The 25485-nt window shown below is 41.2% G+C and overlaps 1 protein-coding gene across 2 annotated transcripts in view; it reads left to right on the top strand.

The window, feature by feature from the left end:
• Nucleotides 1–25485, top strand: part of CENPK (centromere protein K) — a 57427-nt gene that overhangs the window by 1202 nt on the left and 30740 nt on the right. For both annotated transcript variants that reach the window (XM_038401291.2, XM_038401290.2), the window contains exons 2-4: nucleotides 3080–3106; nucleotides 10236–10373; nucleotides 14139–14195. In XM_038401291.2, coding sequence (XP_038257219.1) covers nucleotides 3080–3106; nucleotides 10236–10373; nucleotides 14139–14195 — 222 coding nt within the window. The remainder of the gene's footprint in view (nucleotides 1–3079; nucleotides 3107–10235; nucleotides 10374–14138; nucleotides 14196–25485) is intronic.

The raw sequence follows: 25485 nt of genomic DNA, 5'->3' as shown, positions 1-25485 counted from the left end.
TGCATACTTTTCATTGTTCACATTAAATTTCATTTCCCATCAAGTTGCTGATTCACCTACCTTGTTTAGGTCTCTAAAGTTCCTTTCTGGTCCTGACTAAACAATAGCTTTGTGTGTTCTGCAAATTTTGCTATCTCGCTATTCATCCCTCTTTACAGATCATTAATAAATATATTAAACTTGTACAAAATCTTGAGGCACCCTGCTGTTAACCCTTTGCTGTGTTGAAAATTGACCATTTAATCCTATTTTTGCTTTATGCCTCCTAATTGGTTTTTGATCCAAGCTAGTACTTTGTCTCTAACCCCAAGATTTAATTTTTTTTAGAAGCTTCTGGTGCAGGATCTTGTTGGAGGCCTTTTGGGATTATAAATAAATTGTCAATTTGTTCTCCTTTACCTACTACATTATTGACACATTCAAAGAATTCTAAGAAATTAATCAGGCATAATTTTTGTTTGCTGAATCCATGCTGGTTAGAACCTATCAGATCCTGAACTTCCAGATGGTTTGTTACTCTTTTTTTAAATTTAAGGATTCTACTAATTTTTCAGGTACAGATGAAAAGCTTACAGGTCCATAAAACTTTGCAGCACCTCTTGAGCTTTTTTAAAATATAGATAGAATGTTTGCTATCTTCCAATCATCTAGAAGAATGACTGTTTTTAATGAAAGATTAAATATTTTTGTTAGTATCAGCTACTTCATACTTGTGCTCCTTCAGAACACTTGGATGTATACCATCTAGGCCTGGTGACTTACTGCACTTAAAATTATCAATTTGCTCAGTTACCTCTTCTTCTGTTACCTCCATTTTCTGAGAATACCTCATCTTTGTTATCATGAAAGAGTAGATCCAGAGGAGGAATCTCCCCAACATTCATGGTGGTGAAGACTGATGCAAGGAAATCATTTAGTTTCTCAGCAAGGTCCTTATTTTGCTCTTGCTAGTTTTTACATCTTTAGTTATTTGCTCTTCGAACTCCAGTTTGGTATATATAATTTCCCCTCTTATCAATTACAGCTGGTATTAGCTATTCTACTTCATGGGTTCTCACAACAAATTTTTTGGTGGCCTCAGAGTGCAGCTACCAACTCTTGCTGGTGGCTGCTCTGACAATTTTTCCTTAAGTACCTTAGGAAAAACAAAAATGCACATATACACGTCCAGATCATTGTAATTTATTCATGTAGTAGGAAGGCAGTAAGAAGTAAACTCCCAATTCAGTGCATGTGGACTGTGCTCCTATTCTTGTGCTTGGAGTGTATCATGGAGTGGGAGCCCTTACTCTGTCAGGGAGCTTCCAAGTCCTTCAGCAGTCCGCAGCTGTTGAGCTGCTGTGGTTGCTACAGCAACTGTAAACAACGAGTGTGGCTGTAGATTGGGGAAGTACCGACCTGTCTCTATGTCCCTGCCTCCCCCAGACCTTCAGTGACGGCCCTCCCTCGGGAATGTGGGTTGGGAATTCATTGGCCACCTGCGAAGTCCCAGTCTCCGTGTTCCCCAGCTGGGCAGGAGCAGGGGACCTGTCCAGGGGAACACCCTAGCGACCAAATGTTGCAGCCACCTCCACTGACGAGAGCCACCTCTGGCACTGTGCACACCAGCCCAATGTGTCCCAGTGGGGCTGTCCAGAGTCCCTGAGGAGGCTGCAGGGTGCTGATCCCGGCTGCCAGCGTAAACACCAAGGTGGCAGATCTCACTGGCCTTTGTAACAGCTATTCAGGAGCAACAACTGGGTGCTGCAGGGAGGGGCTGTTCTTTGCCACTCCTCCCCAATCTCTGCCCATGCTTTAGAGACTGTCATGGCAGCAAAAAAATCCTCTAGTGGCTGCAGCTGAGAAATGCTGCTTTAGTTTATTGGCTTCACTAAAGGCAGATTTCTAAATTTTGCAGGACTTCTGTTTTGCTCAAGTAGTCTCTTGAACATTTCCACTGAACCTTGCCTTCCTATTTCCTTTTCGTTTTGCAGTAATAACTTCTGAGATTCTATCCAACCCACTTCTAGGGATTTTACTTGTTTTACTTTTAGCTTTAGAGCCATTTTGACTATCATTTTACTGAAATCTCCTCTTCCAAAGTTTAGTGTCACTGTTATTTTGTTACTCTACCTGCTTTTTCAATATTGAAGAATGTTGTTGGATTTTTTACCAAATTTCCGTACTGCCAAATGTATTTAGAGAAGAATACTGAGAATTCTCTATTGCTATGTAAGATTAGAGCAGATTCTAGCCAAGGCAAACTATTTGCATTTCTCATTTAGTCTGTCTTAAGGTTTGTGAGTAGCAGCCGTGTTAGTCTGGGCTTTTTTGCTTTTGTTTTATTATCATCATCTGTGTTGTTTTGGTTATTTTCTGTGTTCAAACCTGCTACTTAAGAACCTTATTAATGCATAGGAGATTTGTATGTATGTATGCATGCTAATAATTCTGAAGCTGTTTCCTTTACAGTTCTCTAAAAGTCTGTATCTGGAATTTAACAAGACTATTGGGAGGTAACACCAGTTATCTTCTGTTTGTAGAAGAGGGTAGAAGCAGCTCCATGTCTCGATTTTTTTTTTAATTGTTTGAAAGCTGCAGTGTTCTACAAGTAGTTTGGGAATGGTCTTGTATATTTTAAAAACATGTTTCTGGTACTTCCTTTCAATTATTGTCACTGCTTTCTGACATACTTCTCCCACATAGTCTTCCCTTATTTTGGCATTCAGAGTAAGAATACAGAATTCTGAATCTGATTCAGGATATATGCTTGTATGAAGACAGTGAAACCCACCCCCTCAGTCCTGCAAGTTATTCAGTGTAGGTGGCCCCTATGTCCCTAAGAAGCCTGGTTGAGGCTAATGTGGTTCTGCATGACTGCAGGGGTCTGCCTGCGTGGAACACACAGAGGATCTAGGCCTAAATAATTATTAAAGTACTGTGGATATAGACTTGGACTGAATTAGCTGTGTCAAAAGAATGTCATATGAAGCAGCACAGAAAGATTGTTAGCTTTATCACAAGCCATATATCATAAAATAAATAGATATTTAAAAAATTTGGTAGTCAATATAATTTATTTTTTGCGCTTTTGTTATAGGATAAACAAGATGAACTTTTAAAGGAGGTATGTACACTTTTGATTCATTTATTAGGTTATTTGTTAAATTTAAGTACATTGTTTGTAGCAGTTCTAAATAAAGCTAAGTTTAAAGAAAATGTTCATTGAAGAAATTAGAGGCAATTTCTGTCAGGTAGTTCAGCTTTAAAAACTTGGGATAGATTTATTATAGGAAATAATAATAATAATAATAGAAATGGTCTTATAAATCACAAGTTTAAAATTTATTACTTTAAACTTATGTATATTTTTATGTTGCCATTGAATTTGTTTACCCTTCCAAGAGGACTATAAGTCTCACTATCTACGTTCACTAGTTTTTACTTACGAAATTATCTTTATAGGGAAAACTAAATCCATATTTTATTTTATTTTTAAACCTGGTGTCCATTGAAGTATTTTAAAAAAGAACAGCAATTGTTTTTGCTCTCAGTTTCTCAGTGAATAATCTCACTCCTGGATTTTAGACATTTTATAACAGCATAATTATTTGTTTTACCCAGCTTTTTTATAAAGGGCAAAGTACATGTTTTCATTCATTCAAAAATGTAATGATTAGTCATATTTTCTGTTCTCACAGCATTCTTGTGAAGAAGGGAAGTATTAGTAATGCTTCCCATTTTACAAATGGGAAATTGAAGCACAGAGATTAAGGCCTTGATCCTTCAAACACTTACATAGATGAGTAACTTTATCTTTGTGTGTAGACCTGAGCTCATTGAGAGTTCACACATGCACAAAGTTAGTTATGCATAGGAGTTGACAGGACTAGGCGCACATGAAGTGCCCAAAGTCACCTAGGATGTCAAACCGAGATCCAAGACTCAGGATATGTCTACGGTACAAAATTAAGTCGCTTTTATTTAAGTCGAAATTGAGCCTCCAATTGAAGCAACTCAGTTTTGCATGTCCTCACTATGCTCTTTGTGTCGGTGGAGCTCATTCTCACTAGTCGGGCTGGCATTGACTCATGGAGCGCTGCATTGTGGGTAGCTATCCCACAGTGCCTGGAGCCGATCGGAATGTTGGGTTAGGCTTGCAATGCCTCATGGGACCAAAACATTTGCACGGGTGGTTATGGGAACATGGCATTAGAGTCCTCATCTGGAATACTGTGCAGTTCTGATCTCCCATGTTTAAGAAAGATGAATTCAGACTGGAACAAGTACAGAGAAGGGCTACTAGGATGATCAGAGGAATGGAAAACCTGTCTTATGAAAGGAGACTCAAAGAGCTTGGCTTGTTTAGCCTAACCAAAAGAAGGCTGAGGGGAGATATGATTGCTCTCTATAAATATATCAGAGGGATAAATACCACAGAGGGAGAAGAATTATTTAAACTCACTACCAATGTGGATTCAAGAACAAATGGATATAAACTGGCAACCAGGAAGTTTAGACTTGAAATTAGATGAAGGTTTCTAACTATCAGGGGAGTGAAGTTCTGGAACAGCCTTCCAAGGGAAGCAGTGGGGGCAAAAGACATATCTGGCTTCAAGACTAAGCTTGATAAATTTATGGAAGGGATGATATGATGGGCTAGCCTAATTTTGGCAATTAACTGATCTTCAGCTATTAGCGGTAGATATGCCCAATGGCCTGTCATGGGATGTTAGATGCAATGGTATTGAGTTACTATAGAGTATTCTTTCCTGGGTGTCTGGCTGGTGAGTCTTGCCTACATGCTCAGGATTTAGCTGATCGCCATATTTGGGGTCGGGAAGGAAAAACCCTGGGGGGTTTTCGCCTTCCTCTGCTTCATGGGGCACGGGTCACTTGCTGGAGGATTCTCTGCACCTCGATTTGAGGACTTCAGTAGCTCAGACATAGGTTAGGGGTTTGTTACAGGAGTGGGTGGGTGACATTCTGTGGCCTGCATTGTGCAGGAGATCAGACTAGACTATCATAATGGTCCCTTCTGACCTTAAAGTCTACGATTCTACGTTGCACTTACCTAACCTTCTCCCGCCCTCCCTGAAATCAATGGCGAACAAACTAAGCCTTTTTCGCGCCTTTTTGCCTAAACCTGGGTTACCTGCACAGATGCCATCGCACAGCAAACATGGACCCTGCTCAACTGTACACTGTTATTGTGAGCATTACAGACACCTCGCGCCTTATCCTGCAGTATTTGCTCAGCTGAAGCAGGAGCCGCCATGTGGAACAATCTGATGCCACACAAGCACCCCTGCTGGAAGCCATGGAGCGGAGCAATTCGCAGATGCTGGTGGTAGTCACTCATCACCTTGACACAGTGGAGCACTGCTTCTGGGCCCGGGAAACAAGCACTGACTGGTGGGACTGCAATTATGCAGCTATGGGATGATGAACAATGGCTTCAGAACCTTTGAATGTGTAAGGCCACTTTCATGGAGCTGTGCAAAGAGCTTTTCCCCAGCCCTCAAGCACAGCAATACTAAAATGAGTGATGATCTAACAGTTGAGGGGCGAGTGGTGATAACTGTGGAAGTTTCCGACGCCAGACTGCTACTGGTCAGTGGGGAATCAATTTGGAGTGGGTAAATCTACGGTGGGGTATGTTGTGATCCAAGTTTCCAAGGCAATCGATAGACTTCTGCTAAAAAGGGTAGTGACTCTCAGCAACATGCAGGACATAGTGGATAGTTTTGCCACAATGGGGTTCCCTAACTGCGGTGGAACAATAGACAGAATGCATATCCCTATCTTGGCACCAGACCATCTTGCCAAAGAGTACATAAACTAAAAGCTCAATGTTTTTGCAAGCGCTGGTGGATCACAGGGGCCTTTCACTGACATCAACATGGGATGGTCGGGAAAGGTGTATGATGCGCATATCTTTAGAAACTCTGATATGTTCAGAAAGCTGCAAGCAGGAACTTTCTTTCCAGACTGCAAAATAACTTGGTGATGTTGAAATGCCAATCATGATCCTGGGAGACCCAACCTACTCCTTGCTCCCATGGCTCATGAAGCCGTACACAGGCAGCCTGGATAGCTGTAAGCAGCGGTTCAACCATAGCCTGAGCAAGTGCAGAACGGTGGTGGAATGTGCCTTTGGATGTTTAAAAGCCTGCTGGCATAGTTTGCTTACTAGGTTAGACCTCAGTGAAAGCAATATCCCATTGTTGTTGCTGTGTGCTCCGTAATATCTGTGAAACAAAGGGAGAAAAGTTTCCGGTGGGGTGGAGGATTGAGGCAAATCTTCTGGCAGCCAATTTTGAGCAGCCAAACACCAGGGCAATAAGAAGAGCACATTGAGGAGCACTGCGTCTTCGTGAGGCTTTGATAACTAGTTTCATTTCATGAATGACCCATAGTAATGTGACACTTATGTGTGTTGTTCCTTACTAAGATGTCCCCTTCATTGCATGTACTCCCCAGTAAACTACATCCCGCTAACCACAGTGTGCTGAATGAATAAAGAGCCTTTTCTCCTCAATCCATTAATTTTTATTATGCTCACAAACACTGAGAGACAGTAAAGAAAAGTAAAATAACTGATAACATGTGGGGGGAGAGACAAGGACAGCTTGCTTACAATTGCGTTGCAATAACAATCAAAGGTGTGGGAATGGGTGCCTTCTGATCCTTGTACCCTCCCCTGGAGTTGAGTGCAAGGGGTACCGGACTCTCCCCCCACCCCTCATTCTAGGACATCTGGGAGAGGAGGATATGGAACTTGGCAATGATGGCAGCAGATTCAGCATAGGCTGCAGTGGTTCTCTACTGTCCAGCTGCCTTTCTTGAACCTCAGCCAGACACCCCAACATGTCTGTTTGCTCCCTCATAATCCATACCATCTTGTCCTGCGTGTCACGCTTGTGTTCCCTGTATGCTCTCCTGTCCTTGTGGTCATGGTGCAGGTTGTTGGACAGTGCAATCCTCCATGCACTGAGCTCCGTCTTGTCACTCTCAGAGGCATGTGTTAACTCATTGAACGTGTCCTCCCCAGTCTTCTTTTTCTGACTTCTAATCTGGGAAAGTCTCTGTTCCGGTTTGGAGAATGTGCCTAGGCGCATGGACAAGGTTTCAGCTGCAAAGAATACAAAGCACAAGGGTAGCATTGACAGTGCATACGTTGTTTCTGGGGCAAGGTTAAATCTTTTTATAAAAGAAACACCCCTCAATGTACTTCCCTACAGACCACAATGTAATCAAAACCGCTGGCTACTGCAAGAGTCAGTTTGCTGCTATAGCCATAATGAGTGAGGCCATGAGGCATGGGCAAGAGGTCTTGTGCTGCAGCTTTTGTTGAGACATCCTTGGGATCAGTGGTTCCAACCTCAGCACAGCCCCCTTTCCCATAGCAACCTGGATGGTGCTTGAGGACAGGCACCAGCATAAAGCCCCGCAAATAGTTTGATTGTTACAAAAGCGGCACCGGGTTGGGGTGGAAGGGAGACAAACAAGGAAGCATCATGGTGGTCTTCCCCACCCCTTTTTAAAATGCTGGCCGCAATATGCGGTGATCCCTTCCAACCACAACCAGGGCACGCTCGGGAAAGCGTGGTTGTGTGACCCAGAATTCACCAAACAGGGCAATTACTTATTGAATTACTTCCGGTTTAAGGGCTAGCATTTAAAACTTTCCACTTTCCCCCAGGTGATCATATGCGATATCGCTTTCCTGAGGGTAACGGAGGCAGCAAGGTAGCAGATGCTGCAAGTGTCTGAGTACAGATGTGGTCTTTATGCTGCACTGCTGTGTTCCGTAATGATTGCCAAAAGAGTTAATACTGGAGTGGCACAGGAAAGTGTCCTACCATAGTGCATGAAATGAGGCAGCTCTTCCCAGAAACCTTCTGCAAAGGATTGAAGAGTAACTACATGAAAGCATCCTAGAGATCTCCATGGAGGATTCCAGGGCCATCCCCACGCACATAAACAGTCTTTTTGGAGAGCACCCTCTGCATAGCTGCACTGATAACCACTATCCCATTTTTTTTAATTCAGATTCAGCATTAACAATAATATCATGTAACCTCTACAGTTTGATTGATTGAAAATGTGTATTCACCAGAGGTGCCTTCCACGACATCATGCTCCGCCGACAATTTGATCCTGTGAGGGGATGGACTCCAGAATTAAAAAAAAGTTCTTGGCTGTCGGGGAGAATGGATCTTCCACTTGCCTGCCATGCATTTGCCTCTTCCTCCTTCTCCTCTTCCACAATGTCCTCCTCATTGTTGCCCGAGGTTTCCCGGGGCTCCTGGGAAGTATCCACGGAGCGTTTTGGGATAGCAGTGGAGTCGCCGCCAAGAATCGCATGCAGTTCCTCATAGAAGTGGCATGTCTACGGCTCAGAACCAGAGCGACTGTTCACCTCCCTTGTCTTCTGGAATGCTTGCCAAAGCTCCTTTATTTTCACATGGCACTGCTGTGTGTCCATGGTGTAGCCCTTCTCCCCCAAGCTCTGTGCAATTTTGGCATAGATGTTAGCGTTTCTTCTGCTGGATCGGAGCTCTGCCTCCACAGACTCTTTTCCCCACACAGCAATAAGATCCCCACCTCCTGTGCGCTCCATGCTGGAGCGCATTTGCGGCCGTGAGCATCCATGGTCAGCTGTGCTGACAAGCTCTCCACGCCAATTAAACAGGAAACGAAAATTCAAAAGTTCCTGGGGCTTTAACAGGGGGACGACTGTTTCCTGTGTACCTGGCTGAAGTGCACTGGAGTTGAAAGTGCTTTCCAGAGCAGTCACAGTGGAGCATTGTGGGACACCTTCTGGAGGCCAATTCATTCGATTTATACAGTGCAGTGTCTACACTATCCCCATGACAACATGTGGATGTCGACTTAAGCATTATGCCTCTCGCAGAGGTGGAGTACAGAAGTCAACTTTACAAGCCTTTTAGATCGGTGGAAGGGTCTTAGTAGTGTAGATAGTAGACACATAAATTATTAACTCGACCTAACGCAGCATATGTCGACCTAACGCAGCATATGTCAACCTAACTTTGTAGCGTAGGCCAGGCCTCAGTCTAGTTTCATCCTTCCCCTCAACTCTGTTAAGCTGAAACAGTTCTGGCTTCATGTATTGCTGAACCAGACTAGCATAATTCTCATCCTCTTGATTATATATGAATATATAACTATTACATTACTCTCTAGTGTGGTGATTATTGTGTACTTTTGTAGCAATTATTGGCCCTGAAGATTATGTGATGGCTATATTAAATACTACCAAAAGGTGAAATATGTAGATTTTATGGGAATCCAGAGTTCAAGTCACCTTGTGTTCTGTAATACTATGGCACTTAGAGGTTTGTGGTTATTTCAGTTCTGAGGAAGAAAACAATACCTTTTTTGTAGGTGTTCACCTGTTGTTACCATCTCATTGTTTCATTAATAAAGTTTCCCAACAGAAGAGAAAGGAAAACATGAGGACAGATGACATCAAGCAACTTTGAAAAATAAGAATTTTATGTTCGAATACAATGTATAACTATATTATGTAGCTGAGGCCTCGCCTGATGTGAGTAATTAACACATGGAGGGAGGCCTTATTTCTTGGAGGATAGAATTAGGGAGATAAGCAGATCATTAAACTGAAAACAGAATGTTTGTGCTAAATAAGATAAATTAAAAGGTCATGCTAAAAAGAGAATATCTGAGCCAGCTAAGAGGGAGAACACACATTGTTAGGAAATGGTAAGCATGCTGCACACGTGATGCAGTATATAGTAAATGCAATAAAATGTCTAAATTGGTATAAAGGAAGAGATTTTCTGCATAACTTGGGAAGTGTGGTATCCTCTTGAGTCTAATCAGCTCAGTGTAGCTTTGCAGTATGCCAGATAAAGATACCTGAGTGGTGAAAGCTGTAGTTGAACTGAGTTTTTTGGATCCCAGAGAACTGGATGAAGTCTTCTCCCGGAACTGACAAAGTGTTCTGAATAAGCCAAATGGAAAAGGTCTATGAGGGAACCTCAACATATTAGTGCTTTTGTTAGCTTTATTAGTGAACTAGAATTTTAAAACAAACTGCTTGTAATGAACATTTGTACACTGCCCAGAATTTCTATTAAGTGTTAATAACTGAAGGGTTAAGAAAAATCATACTGCTTTCCCTGTTTTGCTGTGGATATGATTCTCTATCCTCTTCTAATTATTTCAGTTCCATATGATGACAATTATTTTGTGCTTGTTCATAGGCTGAGAAATTGGCAAAACATATGTTGTCATATCAACATGATCTGGCTCCAACAATCACCAGTAATATAGTGTGTTCTATAAATGCCAAAGAAGAACTCTTGGATGAATGTGAGGAGATATGGAGGCAGATGGAAGAGGTATGCATATCATTAGTAATAGACTAAGTTTATTGTATGTAGTCTTCAAAAGCATGTATTCTACACAGAGAAGACTCTGGGAGAAAATAATATAAAATACAGGCCAAAAATGAAAGTGTAAATGGCACTGAGGGATCCATTATAATGTGAATTTTTTGTTTGCAGTATTGATATGTCTATTTTAGATTAACAAAATGGAATATAGTGAAAGTTTAAAAACAAATCAAAATATTAACTATTATTTGTATTGAATTAGTGCTTAGTGGGCCCAGTTGAGATTGGGACTCCATTGTGCTAGAGGCTGTGCTAGACATTGTACAAATACTAAGTAGATGAAAGATAGACAGACAGAGAGTGGCAGAAGTTCACAGAGCGGTGACATTAATTACCAAAGGTCAGTGGCAACACCAGGAATAGAATTAAGGTTTTCTGACTTTCAATCCAATACCTTAATCATTAAACTCTGCTGCCTATCCACATTTTTATTGTTACTTTATTTAAAAAAAAAAAAAAAAAAAAAGCAGAATCCCTGTCTGATTTTTAATGGTTTTGAGGAATCACTATACATTCTGCAAGATGCTAAGATACCCATTCTTATTCACTTGGATGTAAAAGGAACAGTTATGTTCTAAATTATGGTACTTTGATTCTGAATGGCTTAACAGGATTTTATGTAGTATTCATACACAATAATATATTATTTTTGAGTACCGTGTACTGGTAATAAGACAAATAAAACTATAACTTAACTAATTCACATGAATAATCTGTGCTGTCAATTTTAGTTCAAGAACTACTTGCAATATTTATTCAGTCATTTTTGCTCAGTTATTGACATTTTTGAAACAGGAAGCACCTCTTTAAAAAGTCAAAATTAAAAATGGTTTAAATATTTGTGACTTACATTTAACATTAACATATTTATTTTATTGTATGTAAATATTTGGGGCTGTACATAAAGAATTAATGTCTAATCATAAGTATATTCTAGAACTTCCTTTTTTTTTTGGTAAGATTCTTTACTATGTGCATAATTTGGCATAGTGCATTACTTGGGATTTAAACAAGCTGCGGGGGATAATGTCTCTTGCTTTATCAAGTACTCTTCCTAACTATCGACAGAAATATCAAAAACTTTTATCCGGGATGATGTGATCTCTTGCCACCAATTTTTAAAACCGGAGGAGAACCCAAAAATTTTATCAGTTTAGATTACACAGCACCAAAAATGTTCAGTGTAATGATTTCCCAACCTCTTTAGCACAATTAATGAAATGCTTGCACACAGTTTTTGATGGAAGTTGGTAGCTGCAGATACCGCTTTCTTTCTTCTTTATTTTTTGGACATACAGCATACTACATGCATTAGTGATGTTATCAGGTAATTCTAGAGAGCTAATGATTGGCACATTACCTGCTCAGATTGTGTAGTTTATCATCTAACATTCCATTTATTTTATAATCATTAGCACCTTTTATTTCATAGCAAAATATAATATGTTTTATTATTTATTTCCAAAACATTAAGGATGAAGTTTCGAAACCACTGCTTGAGTCATGTAGTGTTTGGGAGAAAATATGCAGTTCTCAGGGGAAACTGACATATAGTTTAATAGTGAAAGATCCTGTAGGCCCATTACTAACTTCTTGGAATATTATGCACCCATTTTTCCCTTACTGGAGTCCTCCTGTGAAGACAATAGGAAACTTTGTCTAAGGGCCCATGCATCCGCCAAGGTCGGGCATTCCCCTCAACTATAGAAACTAAAATGACTAAATGAGCGTATGAGACCTGAAAAAGAGCTCTGCGTGGCTTGAAAGCTTGTCTCTTTCACCAATAGAAGTTGGTCCAATAAAAGATACTCACCTACCTTGTCTCTCTAAATGAGGGTATTGTCAATCACCAAGGCAAAAATCTCTCATAATTTGCATGTGTATAAATCTTTCTCCCTCCCAACCTAGTTTAAAAAAAACTCCGTTACCAAGCAGGAGTCATATGCTGCTTTCCTATGCAGTATTTCAATCCTAAACTATCTGTAAATGTGTTTCTTGTAAATCAAATATACCATGAACAGCTCTTTCACCCCAGATTAGAATCTGCACATTTGTTTGCATTGTGAGTTACATCTATGTCCTCCAAATTTAGGAGATAAGGATTTTGTTGGTTTTCATTGTAAATAATTGTTGCACTCTAACAGTAATAGAAATTGTGTGTCACAAGGAAGAAGAAATGTTTAAAAATATAAACCAGGGTATAACTGGTATATTAAAAGAAAATGCTTAGAAGGGGGGAGTCCAATTGATCACAGGGGCAAATAGTGAAATACAATCCGGGAAAAGAATCTAATTTTAAAAGCCTCCCATAAGAAAGGGATTAAAGAAATGTGTTTGTACACCAACACCATCTACTGGATACCAAGGGAAGCAGCAGAGAAACTAAGCTGAAATCTGAGCACTCATTTGGCACATGTCCAATAGGAATCAGAAGATGGACCCCTCCGACCAGCCCTGAAATTAGGATATATAAAACTGAAGTTACTGTGTGCTCAAGAGAGTTGATTGAACCCAACACAAGCAGTTGCACAATCCTAAATGCAACTGACACCTGAACCAGCTGGGTGGAAAAGACTCTTTCCCTCATCCCTGGGTTAAGAGGATAAAAAGAAGTGCTGAGATTTCATTTCAAAGATTCTATTTTCCCTTATGGTCTTTAATATAAATGCCTGTAGGTTATCTTGCTGAGCCTTCACTCTCTAGCGAGAGCTCAAGTCACCATATTTTAGATTTTAACTCCTTTATAAGTCCATGCAAATTGGTCTAAAACAGGGGTTCTCAAACTGAGGGTTGTGACTTACATCAGGGGTCGTGAGCTGTCAGCCTCCATCCCAAACCCTGCTTCACCTCCAGCATTTATAATAGCGTTAAATATAAAAAGTGTTTTTAATTTATAAGAGGGGGGGTCGCACTCGGAGGCTTGCTATGTGAAAGGGGGTCACCAGGACAAAAGTTTGAGAACCACTGGCCTAAAAGATACAGAAAAGAATTTTTAATCAATTGCTTTTAATATTCTAAACTTGTCCTGAGTGGACCAGTCCTGTCAAAGTGTAGTAACCATATTCTTAAAAGGGGTCTTAAAGACAAGTGCATTCTTGGAAGTATGATAAATGTGTGAGGAACTGAGAATTTATGACCATAAGTGAATGGAATAAGAATCTTGGTAATTTGCATTGCTCATATTTTACTGTTGATTGTATGTTAGTGTGGTACTGGATGAATTAATAAATTGTTGGTTGGTTAAAAATAAGTAAGTGCCCTGATTTGAGAGATACTGTTCAAGTTAAAAGTTGACCTGAAAAAACCCAGTGTTAAAAGTAGTAAGCTAGCTCTCTCTCTACTCAATAAAAGGAGTACTTGTGGCACCTTAGAGACTAACAAATTGATTTGAGCATAAGCTTTCATGACCTATAGCTCATTTCCCAGCTATTGTCTCTCTTTCCAAGTGGCCAACCCTCTTTTTCTAGTGCCTCCTCTTCCACTTCTTCAGTTAGTGAAGGCCCAGCCCCATCCCTTTATTGTCAGAATGATGTTGAAACATTCTGTCATTGTCCTCTCAGGCATGGCCTCCGACAACATGTGGGAGCCACGTTAATACTTCTAACTATAAAACAACAACGTTATTTTGGAGGAATTTTAAATCAGTATTTGGCTGGCCTAAAGAGGGAAGGAATGATAAGTAATCACTTTTTTTTTCCTCTTTCTGCTAAGTGTCAGAGCAAGCTAACGCTGCTAGGAATAGAAACACTTCCAGAATCAGATGCTCAGGTAAGTCCATCTTTTCTGTACTGAGTGGACAATTTTTAGTTTTCTATCAGACAAATACCAATGATCTTTCTTTTTTAGGAAATGGACTAACATTCTTCACTTGTCCTGTACAAAGTTGTCTCCTTTATCCTTATTGACTCAGTTAATAATGTCAGATTTCAGAGTAGCAGCCGTGTTAGTCTGTATTCGCAAAAGGAAAAGGAGTACTTGTGACACCTTAGAGACTAACAAATTTATTTGAGCATAAGCTTTCGTGAGCTACAGCTCACTTCATCAGATGCATTCAGTGGAAAATACAGTGGGAAGATTTATATACATAGAGAACATGAAACAATGGATGTTACCATACACACTGTAACCAGATTGATTACTTAAGGTGAGCTATTACCAGCAGGAGAGTGGGGGTGGGGGGCACCTTTTGTAGTGGTAATCAAAGTGGGCCATTTCCAGCAGTTGACAAGAATATCTGAAGAATAATGGGGGGGGGGGGGATAAACATGGGGAAATAGTTTTACCTTGTGAAATGACCCATCCACTCCCAGTCTCTATTCAAGCCTAAGTTAATTGTATCCAGTTTGCAAATTAATTCCAATTCAGCAGTCTCTCGTTGGAATCTGTTTCTGAAGTTTTTTTTTTGAAGTATTGCCACTTTTAGGTCTGTAATCGAGCGACCAGAGAGATTGAAGTGTTCTCTAACTGGTTTTTGAATGTTATAATTCTTGACGTCTGATTTGTGTCCATTTATTCTTTTACGTAGAGACTGTCCAGTTTGACCAATGTACATGGCAGAGGGGCATTGCTGGCACATGATGGCATCTATCACACTGGTAGATGTGCAGGTGAATGAGCCTCTGATATTGTGGCTGATGTGATTAGGCGCTATGATGGTGTCCCCTGACCAGTCCACACAAGAGATCTACTTCCTGGACACTACGGTGCTAGTAAGCGATGGTCACATAAACAACACCCTATACCGGAAACCTACTGACCGTTATTCCTACCTACATGCCTCCAGCTTTCATCCAGACCACACCACACGATCCATTGTCTACAGCCAAGCTCTACGATACAACCGCATTTGCTCCAACCCCTCAGACAGAGACAAACACCTACAAGATCTCTATCAAGCATTCTTACAACTACAATACCCACCTGCTGAAACCAACAGCTTGACAGAGCCAGAAGAGTACCCAGAAGTCACCTACTACAGGACAGGCCCAACAAAGAAAATAACAGAACGCCACTAGCCATCACCTTCAGCCCCCAACTAAAACCTCTCCAACGCATCATCAAGCATCTACAACCTATCCTGATGGACGACCCATAACTCTCATAGATCTTGGGAGACAGGCCAGTCCTTGCTTACAGACAGCCCCCCAACCTGAAGCAAATACTCACCAGCAACCACATGCCACACAACAGAACCACTAACCCAGGAACCTATCCTTGCAACAAAGCCTGTTGCCAACTGTGTCCAGATATCTATTCAGGGTACACCATCATAGGGCCTAATCACATCAGCCACAATATCAGAGGTTCGTTCACCTGCGCATCTACCAATGTGATATATGCCATCATGTGCCAGCAATGCCCCTCTGCCATGTACATTGGTCAAACTGGACAGTCTCTACGTAAAAGAATGAATGGACACAAATCAGACGTCAAGAATTATAACATTCAAAAACCAGTTGGAGAACACTTCAATCTCTCTGGTCGCTCGATTACAGACCTAAAAGTGGCAATACTTCAACAAAAAAACTTCAGAAACAGATTCCAACGAGAGACTGCTGAATTGGAATTAATTTGCAAACTGGATACAATTAACTTAGGCTTGAATAGAGACTGGGAGTGGATGGGTCATTACACAAGGTAAAACTATTTCCCCATGTTTATTCCCCCCCAACCCCCCACTATTCTTCAGATATTCTTGTCAACTGCTGGAAATGGCCCACTTTGATTACCACTACAAAAGGTTCCCCCCAGCCCCGCTCTCCTGCTGGTAATAGCTCACCTTAAGTAATCAATCTGATTACAGTGTGTATGGTAACACCCATTGTTTCATGTTCTCTATGTATATAAATCTCCCCACTGTATTTTCCACTGAATGCATCTGATGAAATGAGCTGTAGCTCACAAAAGCTTATGCTCAAATACATTTGTTAGTCTCTAAGGCGCCACAAGTACACCTTTTTTTTTAGTTAATAATGTGTGAACGTTTTATTCTCCGAGTATGCTCATATCCAGCAATTGCAGGAAAGTTGTATTTAATTTTACCGAATTGATTATGGGCAAAGCTAGTCAACCAACTTGACTATTTAATGTTGTCCTTAGCAAAATAGAAAGACCTGCCTATCCCCATAACAGCCATTTGTGCATGTTGGTTTCTAGAGAATGGGAGAAGACTTTAAGAGACCTGTTCGTTGGGGAAGGTTTGTCTTGTGTTGAGCTGTTTTTGTGTGTTGGGGGGGGGGGGAATCTGAGAGATTATTGTATAGAAGTATTTTATTGTCTGCTTTGTTTACTTGGGAAGTACTGTTTACTTGGGAACATTTCTGCACAGCTGCTCCCTGTTCATGGTTATTTTAAGGAAGCAGAAATATTTGAGTAATGCTGCCACAAACTAGGAAACTGAACATTAAAGGAGCAAGCTTGAGCATGTGGGAATGGACTACTTGGTCCTTGTAGTGTTTAGGAGGGTAGGATAAACTGTGTCCATTCATAAGGTGGATGTTGAGTCCTAATCTGTTATGTTTTTTTATAAACTTTATACGTGCATCCAGAGCTCTGAAAGGGAGTAGTTTTATAAATGGTAAAATACCAGGGGAGCTAATCCTGGGCTGAGTGGAGAACAAGTATTCTCCACGTGTAAGTTACTTAAGGATGCAATAACACAAAGTAGATGTATAAAATACAGTCAGACTGTTCAATTTGTTAATCAAAATTGAATATGCTACAAAAATTATTTTTGGACAAATAGAATCTGTATTTCTTGAATAAAACCCATATTAATTAAAATTTGTTTTTACCTTCATATATCAATCTCTTAATAGAAATAAAATAATAGTTTAATACACAGTTCATGTATTTATATAAAATAGAGTCAGGAAATGTAGCTCATGAGACAAATGTATAAAATATGTTTGTCCCACCGTAGAAGTCTGGGGGGGAAAAATCTCTCCAGTATAAATAAAAATGAATTGTGGGGATAAAAACAAAACTCTGGTCTTGATTTAAGAAGTGTGAAGACGCTTCTACAATATTCATGCAATTATTTTTTCTTTCTGTCATCAACTCAAGAAAACACTCTTCTTTCAATGTAGAGATGTGCTTGGTGTTTGAGCTTGCAGGGTGAGACAATGAGCAAATGGGACTACAAGGGTAGCACTTCTTGACATGCTAAAGATGTAGTGGTCTTGATGGCTGCACATTTCTTTTTCCTTCTCATCCCCTCCAGGCATAGGAGCTAGTCCTGCTAACACCTTTGCTTTATCTCCTATCCACATGTGACAGATGAGAAGGAAGACTGTGCATGTATGTTGGTCTGCTTTCGGTGGTTAATGGAACCAGAAAGGTTCCAGAGACCTGAGAGAATTGTTCCCCCAACAGACTATTTCTTTATGGTTTTTGCAGATAATAATCTTTTCCCCTCTACAGTTGATAAGACTCCCTAGACACCTTTGTTCACAGATGATATGCAACAAATGAGGCAAGAGGAAAGATGGTTAGAGTGCAGAATTCTTGCACAGAGGCTGTTTGATTGTAGCATCAACTAATATATTTTTAAACTCCTGTACAGAAGTCAAAGAAAAAATTGTTTTCCTTCACTATAGTATCTGCAAAATCTCAGGCAGCCAATTTGTTCCATGTTGTAGACGGTCTAGTTAATCTGGACTCAGCTGGTCTGAGCCACTTTGTTGTGAGGAAATTTCTTCTTATTTTCAGACAAAATTGATCATATTAGGGTGTGCTATCTGCTGCTGTGCTGGCAGACCATAAGAATGGCCAGACTGGGTCAGACCAATGGTCTATCTAGCCCAGTATCCTGTCTTCCAACAGTGGCGAATGCCAGGTGCTTCAGAGGGAATGAACAGAACAGGTAATCATCAAGTGATCCATCCCCTGTCATCCACTTCCAGCTTCTGGCAGACAGAGGCTAGGGACACTCAGAGCATGGGTTTGCATCCCTGGCCATCTTGGCTAATAGCCATCCATGGACTTATATTCTGTGAATTTATCTAGTTCTTTTTTGAATCCCATTATAGTTTTGGCCTTCAAAACATCCCCTGACAATGAGTTCCACAGATTGACTGTGCTCTGTGTGAAGAAGTAGATTCATAGATACCAAGGTCAGAAGGGACCATTCTGATCATCCAGTCTGACCTCCTGCACGACGCAGGCCACAGAATTTCACCCACCCACGCCTACGAAAAACCTCACGTATGTCTGAGCTATTGAAGTCCTCAAATCGTGGTTTAAAGACTTCAAGGAGCAGAGAATTCTCCAGCAAGTGACTTTAGAAACAATTTCTATTAATAAATGTAACTATAAACTCTGTAAAAACGCTTGCAGAGCTAACTGCTAAAAATGTGTTTGTTCCTATATTTCTATTGCACTCATAACCTTCTTTAACATATTTACTTCACACACATGAGAATGTGCTATATATGCTTTTCTAAAACTCAGAATGTCAGTTCAGAAAAGTATGTATGTGCTCCCTGTTTATCATTTTAATTTGAGTATATGTTACATGTAAACAAATGTGAGTGTTTTCCATACTAACATTTACTATCTCAGAAGTACTTCCTTTTGTTTGTTTTAAACCTGTTACCTATTGATTTCATTTGATGACCCCTGGTTCTTGTGTCATATAAAGAAGTAAATATCACTTCCTTATTCATTCTATAGACCTCAATCTTATCCCCCTTTAGTTATTTCTTTTCCAATTTGAAAAGTCCCAGTCTTTCAAATCTCATACTGAAGCTGTTCCATACCCATAATTAAGGCTACGTTTTAGTCAGAGGTATTTTAGTAGTAGTCATGGACAGGTCATGGGCAGTAAACAAAAATTCACATCCTGTGACCTGTCCATGACTTGTACTATATACCCCTGACTAAATCTTGGGGGCTGCCCGGAGGCTGTTACGAGTTCTGGAGGTGGGGAGGAAGGCTGGTAGGCGCTCCCTGGAAGCGGCGACATGTCCCTCCCTCCCTTAGCTCCTCGCTCTGTGCACTGCAACCACCCCAAGTGCCGGTTCCGCAGCTCCTATTGGCTGGGAACAGCAGCCAGTGGGAGCTGCAGGGGCGGTGCCTGCGGGCAGATGCAGCATGCAGAGCTAGGAGCTGAGTGAGGGAGGTGTTGCTGCTTCCAGGGAGCCCCCCAAGGTAAGTGCCACCCAGAGCCCTTGCCCCCTCCCACACCCAATCTCCTGCTGCTGCTGGGGGCGGTAGCCTGAGACTGCCCCAGCAGCAGCTGGTGTGGCTGGCCCAGGAGCTGCCTGAGCTGCTCAGGCTCAGGCCTCTAGGCCAGCCACACCGGCCGCTGCAGAAGTCATGGAGGTCCTGGAAAGTCACAGAATCTGTGACAAACTTGCAGCCTTACCCATAATCTTCTCCCCACACCGTTTCTCTTTACCTTCTCCGGTTCTAATGTATCTCTTGAGGTGATGTGACCAGAACTGCATGTAGTATTCAAGATGTGGGCATACAATGGATTTGTATAGTGGCATTATGATATTTTCCCTTTCCTAATGGTTCCTAACATTGTTAGCTTTTTTGACAGCCACTGCACATTCAGTAGATGTTTTCAGAGAGCCAATCACGACTCCAAGATCTCTTTCTTGAGTGGTAATAGCTAAATTAGATCCCATAATTTTGTATGTATCGGTGGGATTATGTTTTCCAATGTGCATTATTTTGCGTTTATCAGCATTTGAATTCCACCTGACATTTTGTTGCCCAGTCACCTAGTTTTATGAGATCCCTTTGTAACTCTTTTCAGTGTGCTTTAGGCTTAACTATCTTGAATAATTTTTTATTGTCTGCAAATTTGGCTACCTCACAGCTTACTCTCTTTTCCAGATCATTTATGAATATGTTGAACAGTACTGGTCCCAGTACAGAATGTTGCGGGACACCACTATTTATTTCTCTCACTTCTAAAAACTGGCTATTTATTCCTATCCTTTGTTTTGTCTTTGAACCAGTTACTGATCCATGAGAAGACCTTCCCTTTTATCCCATGACTGCTTACTTTGCTGAAGAGCCTTTAGTGAGGGATCTTGTCAAAAGCTTTCTGAAAGTCCAAGTACACTATATTCACTGATCACCCGTGTCCATATGTGTGTTGACCCTCTCACAAAGAATTCTAATAGATTGGTGAGGCGTGATTTCTCTTTACAATCTTCGATCTTCCCCAACAAATTGTGTTTGTCTATATGTCTGATAAGTCTGTTTTGTACTATATTTTCAACCAAATTCCCTCGTATTGAAGTTAGGTTTACCAGCCTGTGATTGCCAGGATCGTCTCTGGAAACTTTTTAAAAAGATTGATGTCACATTTGGCTTCTCTTCAGGCATCTGGTACAGAAGCTTATTTAAATGATGGGTTACATACCACAGTTACAAGGAGTCTGGTGGTACCTTAAAGACTAACAGATTTATTTGGGCATAAGCTTTTGTGGGTAAAAAACCCACATCTGAAGAAGTGGGTTTTTTACCCACGAAAGTTTATGCCCAAATAAATCTGTTAGTCTTTAAGATGCCACCAGACTCCTTGTTGTTTTTGTGGATACAGACTTATATGGTTACCCCCTGATATTTGATACCACAGTTAGTAGTAGTTCTGCAATTTTATATTTGAAAGACAAAAATCTTGAGGAGACAGAAAGCCTAATCTTTGCTAGAATTTCAGCTAGTGGGGTGTTCACTGAGGTACCAGAAGTGTTGAGAGAGGGTAGACTGCCTTTTGTTTTAGATAGCTTTAGTATAGCCTCAGCTCAAGAAGTCATAGGTTGATATTAATATGGCCAATTATTGCCAGTATCCCATCTTCCATTAAAGTATATGGATATGGTTATAGTGAGAGAAATCTCACAGTATCTAGATGCCTTTGGTCTCTGACTCTTGTCAGTCTGCGTATAAACCTGGCTTTGGCATAGTGAATGCATTGGCTGGATTGGTTGATGGATGGAAATCAAGTATCCATGCTGATATTTTTAGATCTATCATTTGATGCCATTGATCATGAGTTGATGTTCATGGGGTGCCTTCCAGCGGCCTTGTTCTTTTGTCTAGGAGAAATCGCAGTGGGTAGTTGTGTGTGATTGCTCCTCTTCCTAAAGGGCCCTTGAGTGATGGATACTATCCTGGCACCCTTCCTGTTTCAACGTGTATATAGAATTTAAAAGGATTACTAAGCAGGCACAAGGTATTGTGTTCTCAGTACACTAATGATACCCAACGGTATGTGTCTATCTCATCCAACTTGGCAATGATGTGGTTTAGTATCTCAGCCAACAAGCAGTTGAGATCGGAGCATAGATCAGAGTGAGCTGATTGAAACTCTACCCATACAAGACTGATGTGATGATGGTGGAGGTAATGTAACTAGAGAGTGCTTCCATCATTGGCCGACAGAGTTTGCGGGAGTGATGTTAGCCTTTCAACTGCTTTAGATCATATTATAGCAGTAACCTGTCTACTTTTTATCATCTGCAACTGGCAAAATGGTCGTGACCTTTTCTTTCAGATGCCGACTTTGCCACTGTTGTCAATGCCTTTGTCACTTCAATATTAGATTATTGTAATGTGCTCTATTTGGGACTTCACTTTTATTAAGCAGGCACATGATAACCATGCTCTGGGATCTGCCTTGCTTCCTGTTGCTCATGATCTGTAAAGATTTTAATGGCCTGGAACCTGCCTGTCTGAGAGAGTGCCTCTTCCCCTGCAACTTACTGCCCCAACTGCAGTCACTGGAGGCACTCAAATTATAATCCTCTACTTATAAAAGAAAGGGTGTTGCCAGCAGGACATTCTCTGAGGGCCCTGCGACTTTGGAACATGCTCCCCATCCAAAATAGATTTTATGACCACATAAGCATACTGAAAAAGCCAATTGTCTGATAGGGCTTGAGGGGAAGAATAAGGGTGGGTGTTCCAGAAAAGCCCCTTACCCAAATCATACTAAGGAATTTTTCTTTTTTAGTGTCTGTTGCTGAAGTAAATTATCTCTGATTATTTTAAGACTACTGGTTCGCAGAGTTTATTTGTATATTAGTACTATAAGTATTCAGATTTTAATATGTGCATTCTTCATGTCAAATATAAATAAAGACCTGATAAGGGAATGGCTGATTCTGTGATCAGAAACAGTGCTACAGTATTGCAGAAGAATCGGCATTGCCTATCCTATGAAAGTAACTTTCTAGGCAGGATATTTGTATGATGGTTATATTTTCTATTCCCCCCCCCCCTTGATTAAAACTACTCTAATGGGTTCTCTCAAGCTGTGAAAAGCTGACCCTAATTTGTGAATTCCTTATATTTTTATTATGTGAACTTGGCAGATGATTCATAGTGTGTCTTAATCTTGAATTTTTTTAGCTGCGCGAAAGCCAAATTGAGTCTGCCCTACCTTTTATGGAATGCATGATCATTACAGTAGCTTTTGTACTTAAATGTATACTTCATTTATTACTAAATTACTTTTTTTTAAAATGCAAAAGCCTGTACCTTTTTTACTGTATTTAAATGCTCTGGAAATAGAGGAAAGTATTACTGTTTCATCTCTCCTGTAACTGGGAACGGCAAACATTTTGATAAATGGAAGCAAAGATTGTTTAGATTCATTTTTCATATGATCTCCTGAAATGGTATTTTGTGTTTTCCAGCTGCAGTTTCTCAGTGTATCTCAACAGCAGCAGTACACTAGGGGGCTGATTTGCCATTTCTTCAGCAGCTGAATACTACTATAATAAAGCTCTGTTAAATTAGAGGAGTAGTCCTGTAGTGGGGCAGCTGCTCCACTCCTGGAGAACAGGTTAAAACAGCCAAACTGGGCTGATTGGAGTAGCAGGCACAGCTGTGGCCAGCTCAATTAGGGCCAGGTGGCCCTGATAACAGGGCTGTGGGCCAGAAGCTGGAGGAGTCTCACTCTAGCCCGGGAGTGGGAAGGGCTAGCTGCCTGAGAGCGAGGTACCTGAAGTGGAGTAGTGCTGGGGAATAGGGCAAGGGAGCTGGGGAACTCCAGCCTGGTAAACCCCCAGGCTGCAGGCCTTGGTGAAGGCCTACACAGGTACTGGAGTTTCAGAGGTGCAGCCCCGAGTTAGGCAGAGGGATCTGGTCCAACCTCCTTGCCAATGATGAGTGGCCATTACAAACTGCAGTCTGCCCCAATGAGTGGGGGCTATCTGATGACTGGCAGTAGCCACTGAGGCAAGGTGGGTTTAGAAGGTTGGGGGTTCCCCTGGGAGGGGAGACTCAGAGCGACAGGGTACTGCTGGGGCAGAACCCTGAGGTAAAGGGCACCAGGGTCCAGGAGGGACACAGGGCCAGTGGCAGGCGAGACACCGGCCTGCAGAGGGTGCTCCATATGCTGGAGAGCTAATTCCCTGGATGACCAGCAGGAGGCGCCGCACCGGTGAGTCATCGCTTTGGTACAAGTCGTTTTTACACAAATACAAATATGTAGGCCCTTACGTATAAAGTGAAGACTTAAAAATTTGGATTTTGAATTGCTATAAGATAAGAGGTAGTATACTTAAAAGTTGTCATGGATGCTACTAACTTGTGTTCTGTGACCTGCATTGGCTGCCTGTTAGTTTCTAGATTGATTTTTTAAGTTGTTGGTTTTGATTTAGAAAAGACTGGGACCTACCTGTCAAAGAAACCACCTCTCTCTCTCCATGACATTACTGCCTCATTTGTGGTCAACGGAGGCACTGACTTTTCCTCAGTGATCTGGAAGTAAATCTGAAATCACTGCTGATAAAATTTGCAGATGACATGATTGTTGGAGTGGTAAATAATAATGATGAGCACAAGGAAGTCATACAGAACAATCTGGATCCCCTGGTAAGCTAGGCCCATTCAGACAAAATGCAAAGCTTAACAACTAGGAACAAGGCCATACCTACAGAACGGGGTAGGAGACTGTATCCCGGAAAACAGTGACACTGAAAAGGATTTAGGGGTCAGGATGGACAAGCAGTTCAACATGAGATCCCAGTGTGGTGGTGATGCAAAAAGAGCTAATCTGAGCCTTGGATGTATAAGCAGTGGTGTAGAAGTGAGGAGGTGATTTTACCTCTATATATGGCCTTGGTGAAACTGGTGATAGAGTACTGTATACAGTTCTGGTGTCCAGATTTTAAAAGGAATGTTGACAAATTGGAGAGGGTGCAGAGAATAGCCACAAAAATTATTCAAGGCTATGGAAAGTGCTTTACAGTGAGAGGTTTAAAGAGCTTAATCTGGTTAGTTTATCGAACAGAAGATTGAGAGGTGACTTAATTATAGCATACAAGTACATCATAGGAAGAAAATATCAAGTGCTCAAAGTATTTTAATCTAGAATGGCTAGAAGCTGAAGCCAGACAAATTCAAATTTTAACAGTGAGAGTGATAAACCATAGTAACCAACTACCAAAGGAAGTGGTTTCAGAGTAGCAGCCGTGTTAGTCTGTATTCGCAAAAAGAAAAGGAGTACTTGTGGCACCTTAGAGACTAACAAATTTATTTGAGCATAAGCTTTCGTGAGCTACAGCTCACTTCATCGGATGCATTTGGAGTGAGCTGTAGCTCACGAAAGCTTATGCTCAAATAAATTTGTTAGTCTCTAAGGTGCCACAAGTTCTCTTTTTCTTTTTGCAAAGGAAGTGGTGCATTCTCCATCTTCTGTTGTAATTAAATCAAGACAGGATGTCTTTCCGGAAGACGTGCTTTAGCCAGCCACAAGTTATAAGATTCAATACAGGGGTAACTGGGTAAAATCAATAGTCTGTGATACACAGGTCCGATTAGATCATCGTTTCTCAAATGCAGCCACTGTGGCTTTTCTTGCGGCTACAGCCTCCTGGGCTGTGATTTGGGGGAGGCTGAGGGTGGGGCAGCAGCAAAGCACCATCTCCTCCTCTGGGGCTGCCTGCCGGGTTTGGTCCCTACCCCCTTCCGGAGCCATAAACACTGTAGGAGCAAGCAACCAGTGTGAGTTCCCCACCTTTCCAGGGGCAGTGTGTCTCGGGCTTCAGGCTTCTGCCCTGGGGTGGTGGGCAGCAGGCTTTCTCCCCCA

This window comes from Dermochelys coriacea, chromosome 5, assembly GCF_009764565.3.
Source record: "Dermochelys coriacea isolate rDerCor1 chromosome 5, rDerCor1.pri.v4, whole genome shotgun sequence".
Taxonomy (NCBI): Eukaryota; Metazoa; Chordata; order Testudines; family Dermochelyidae; genus Dermochelys; species Dermochelys coriacea.
This window is presented reverse-complemented; position numbering and strand designations above follow the sequence as displayed.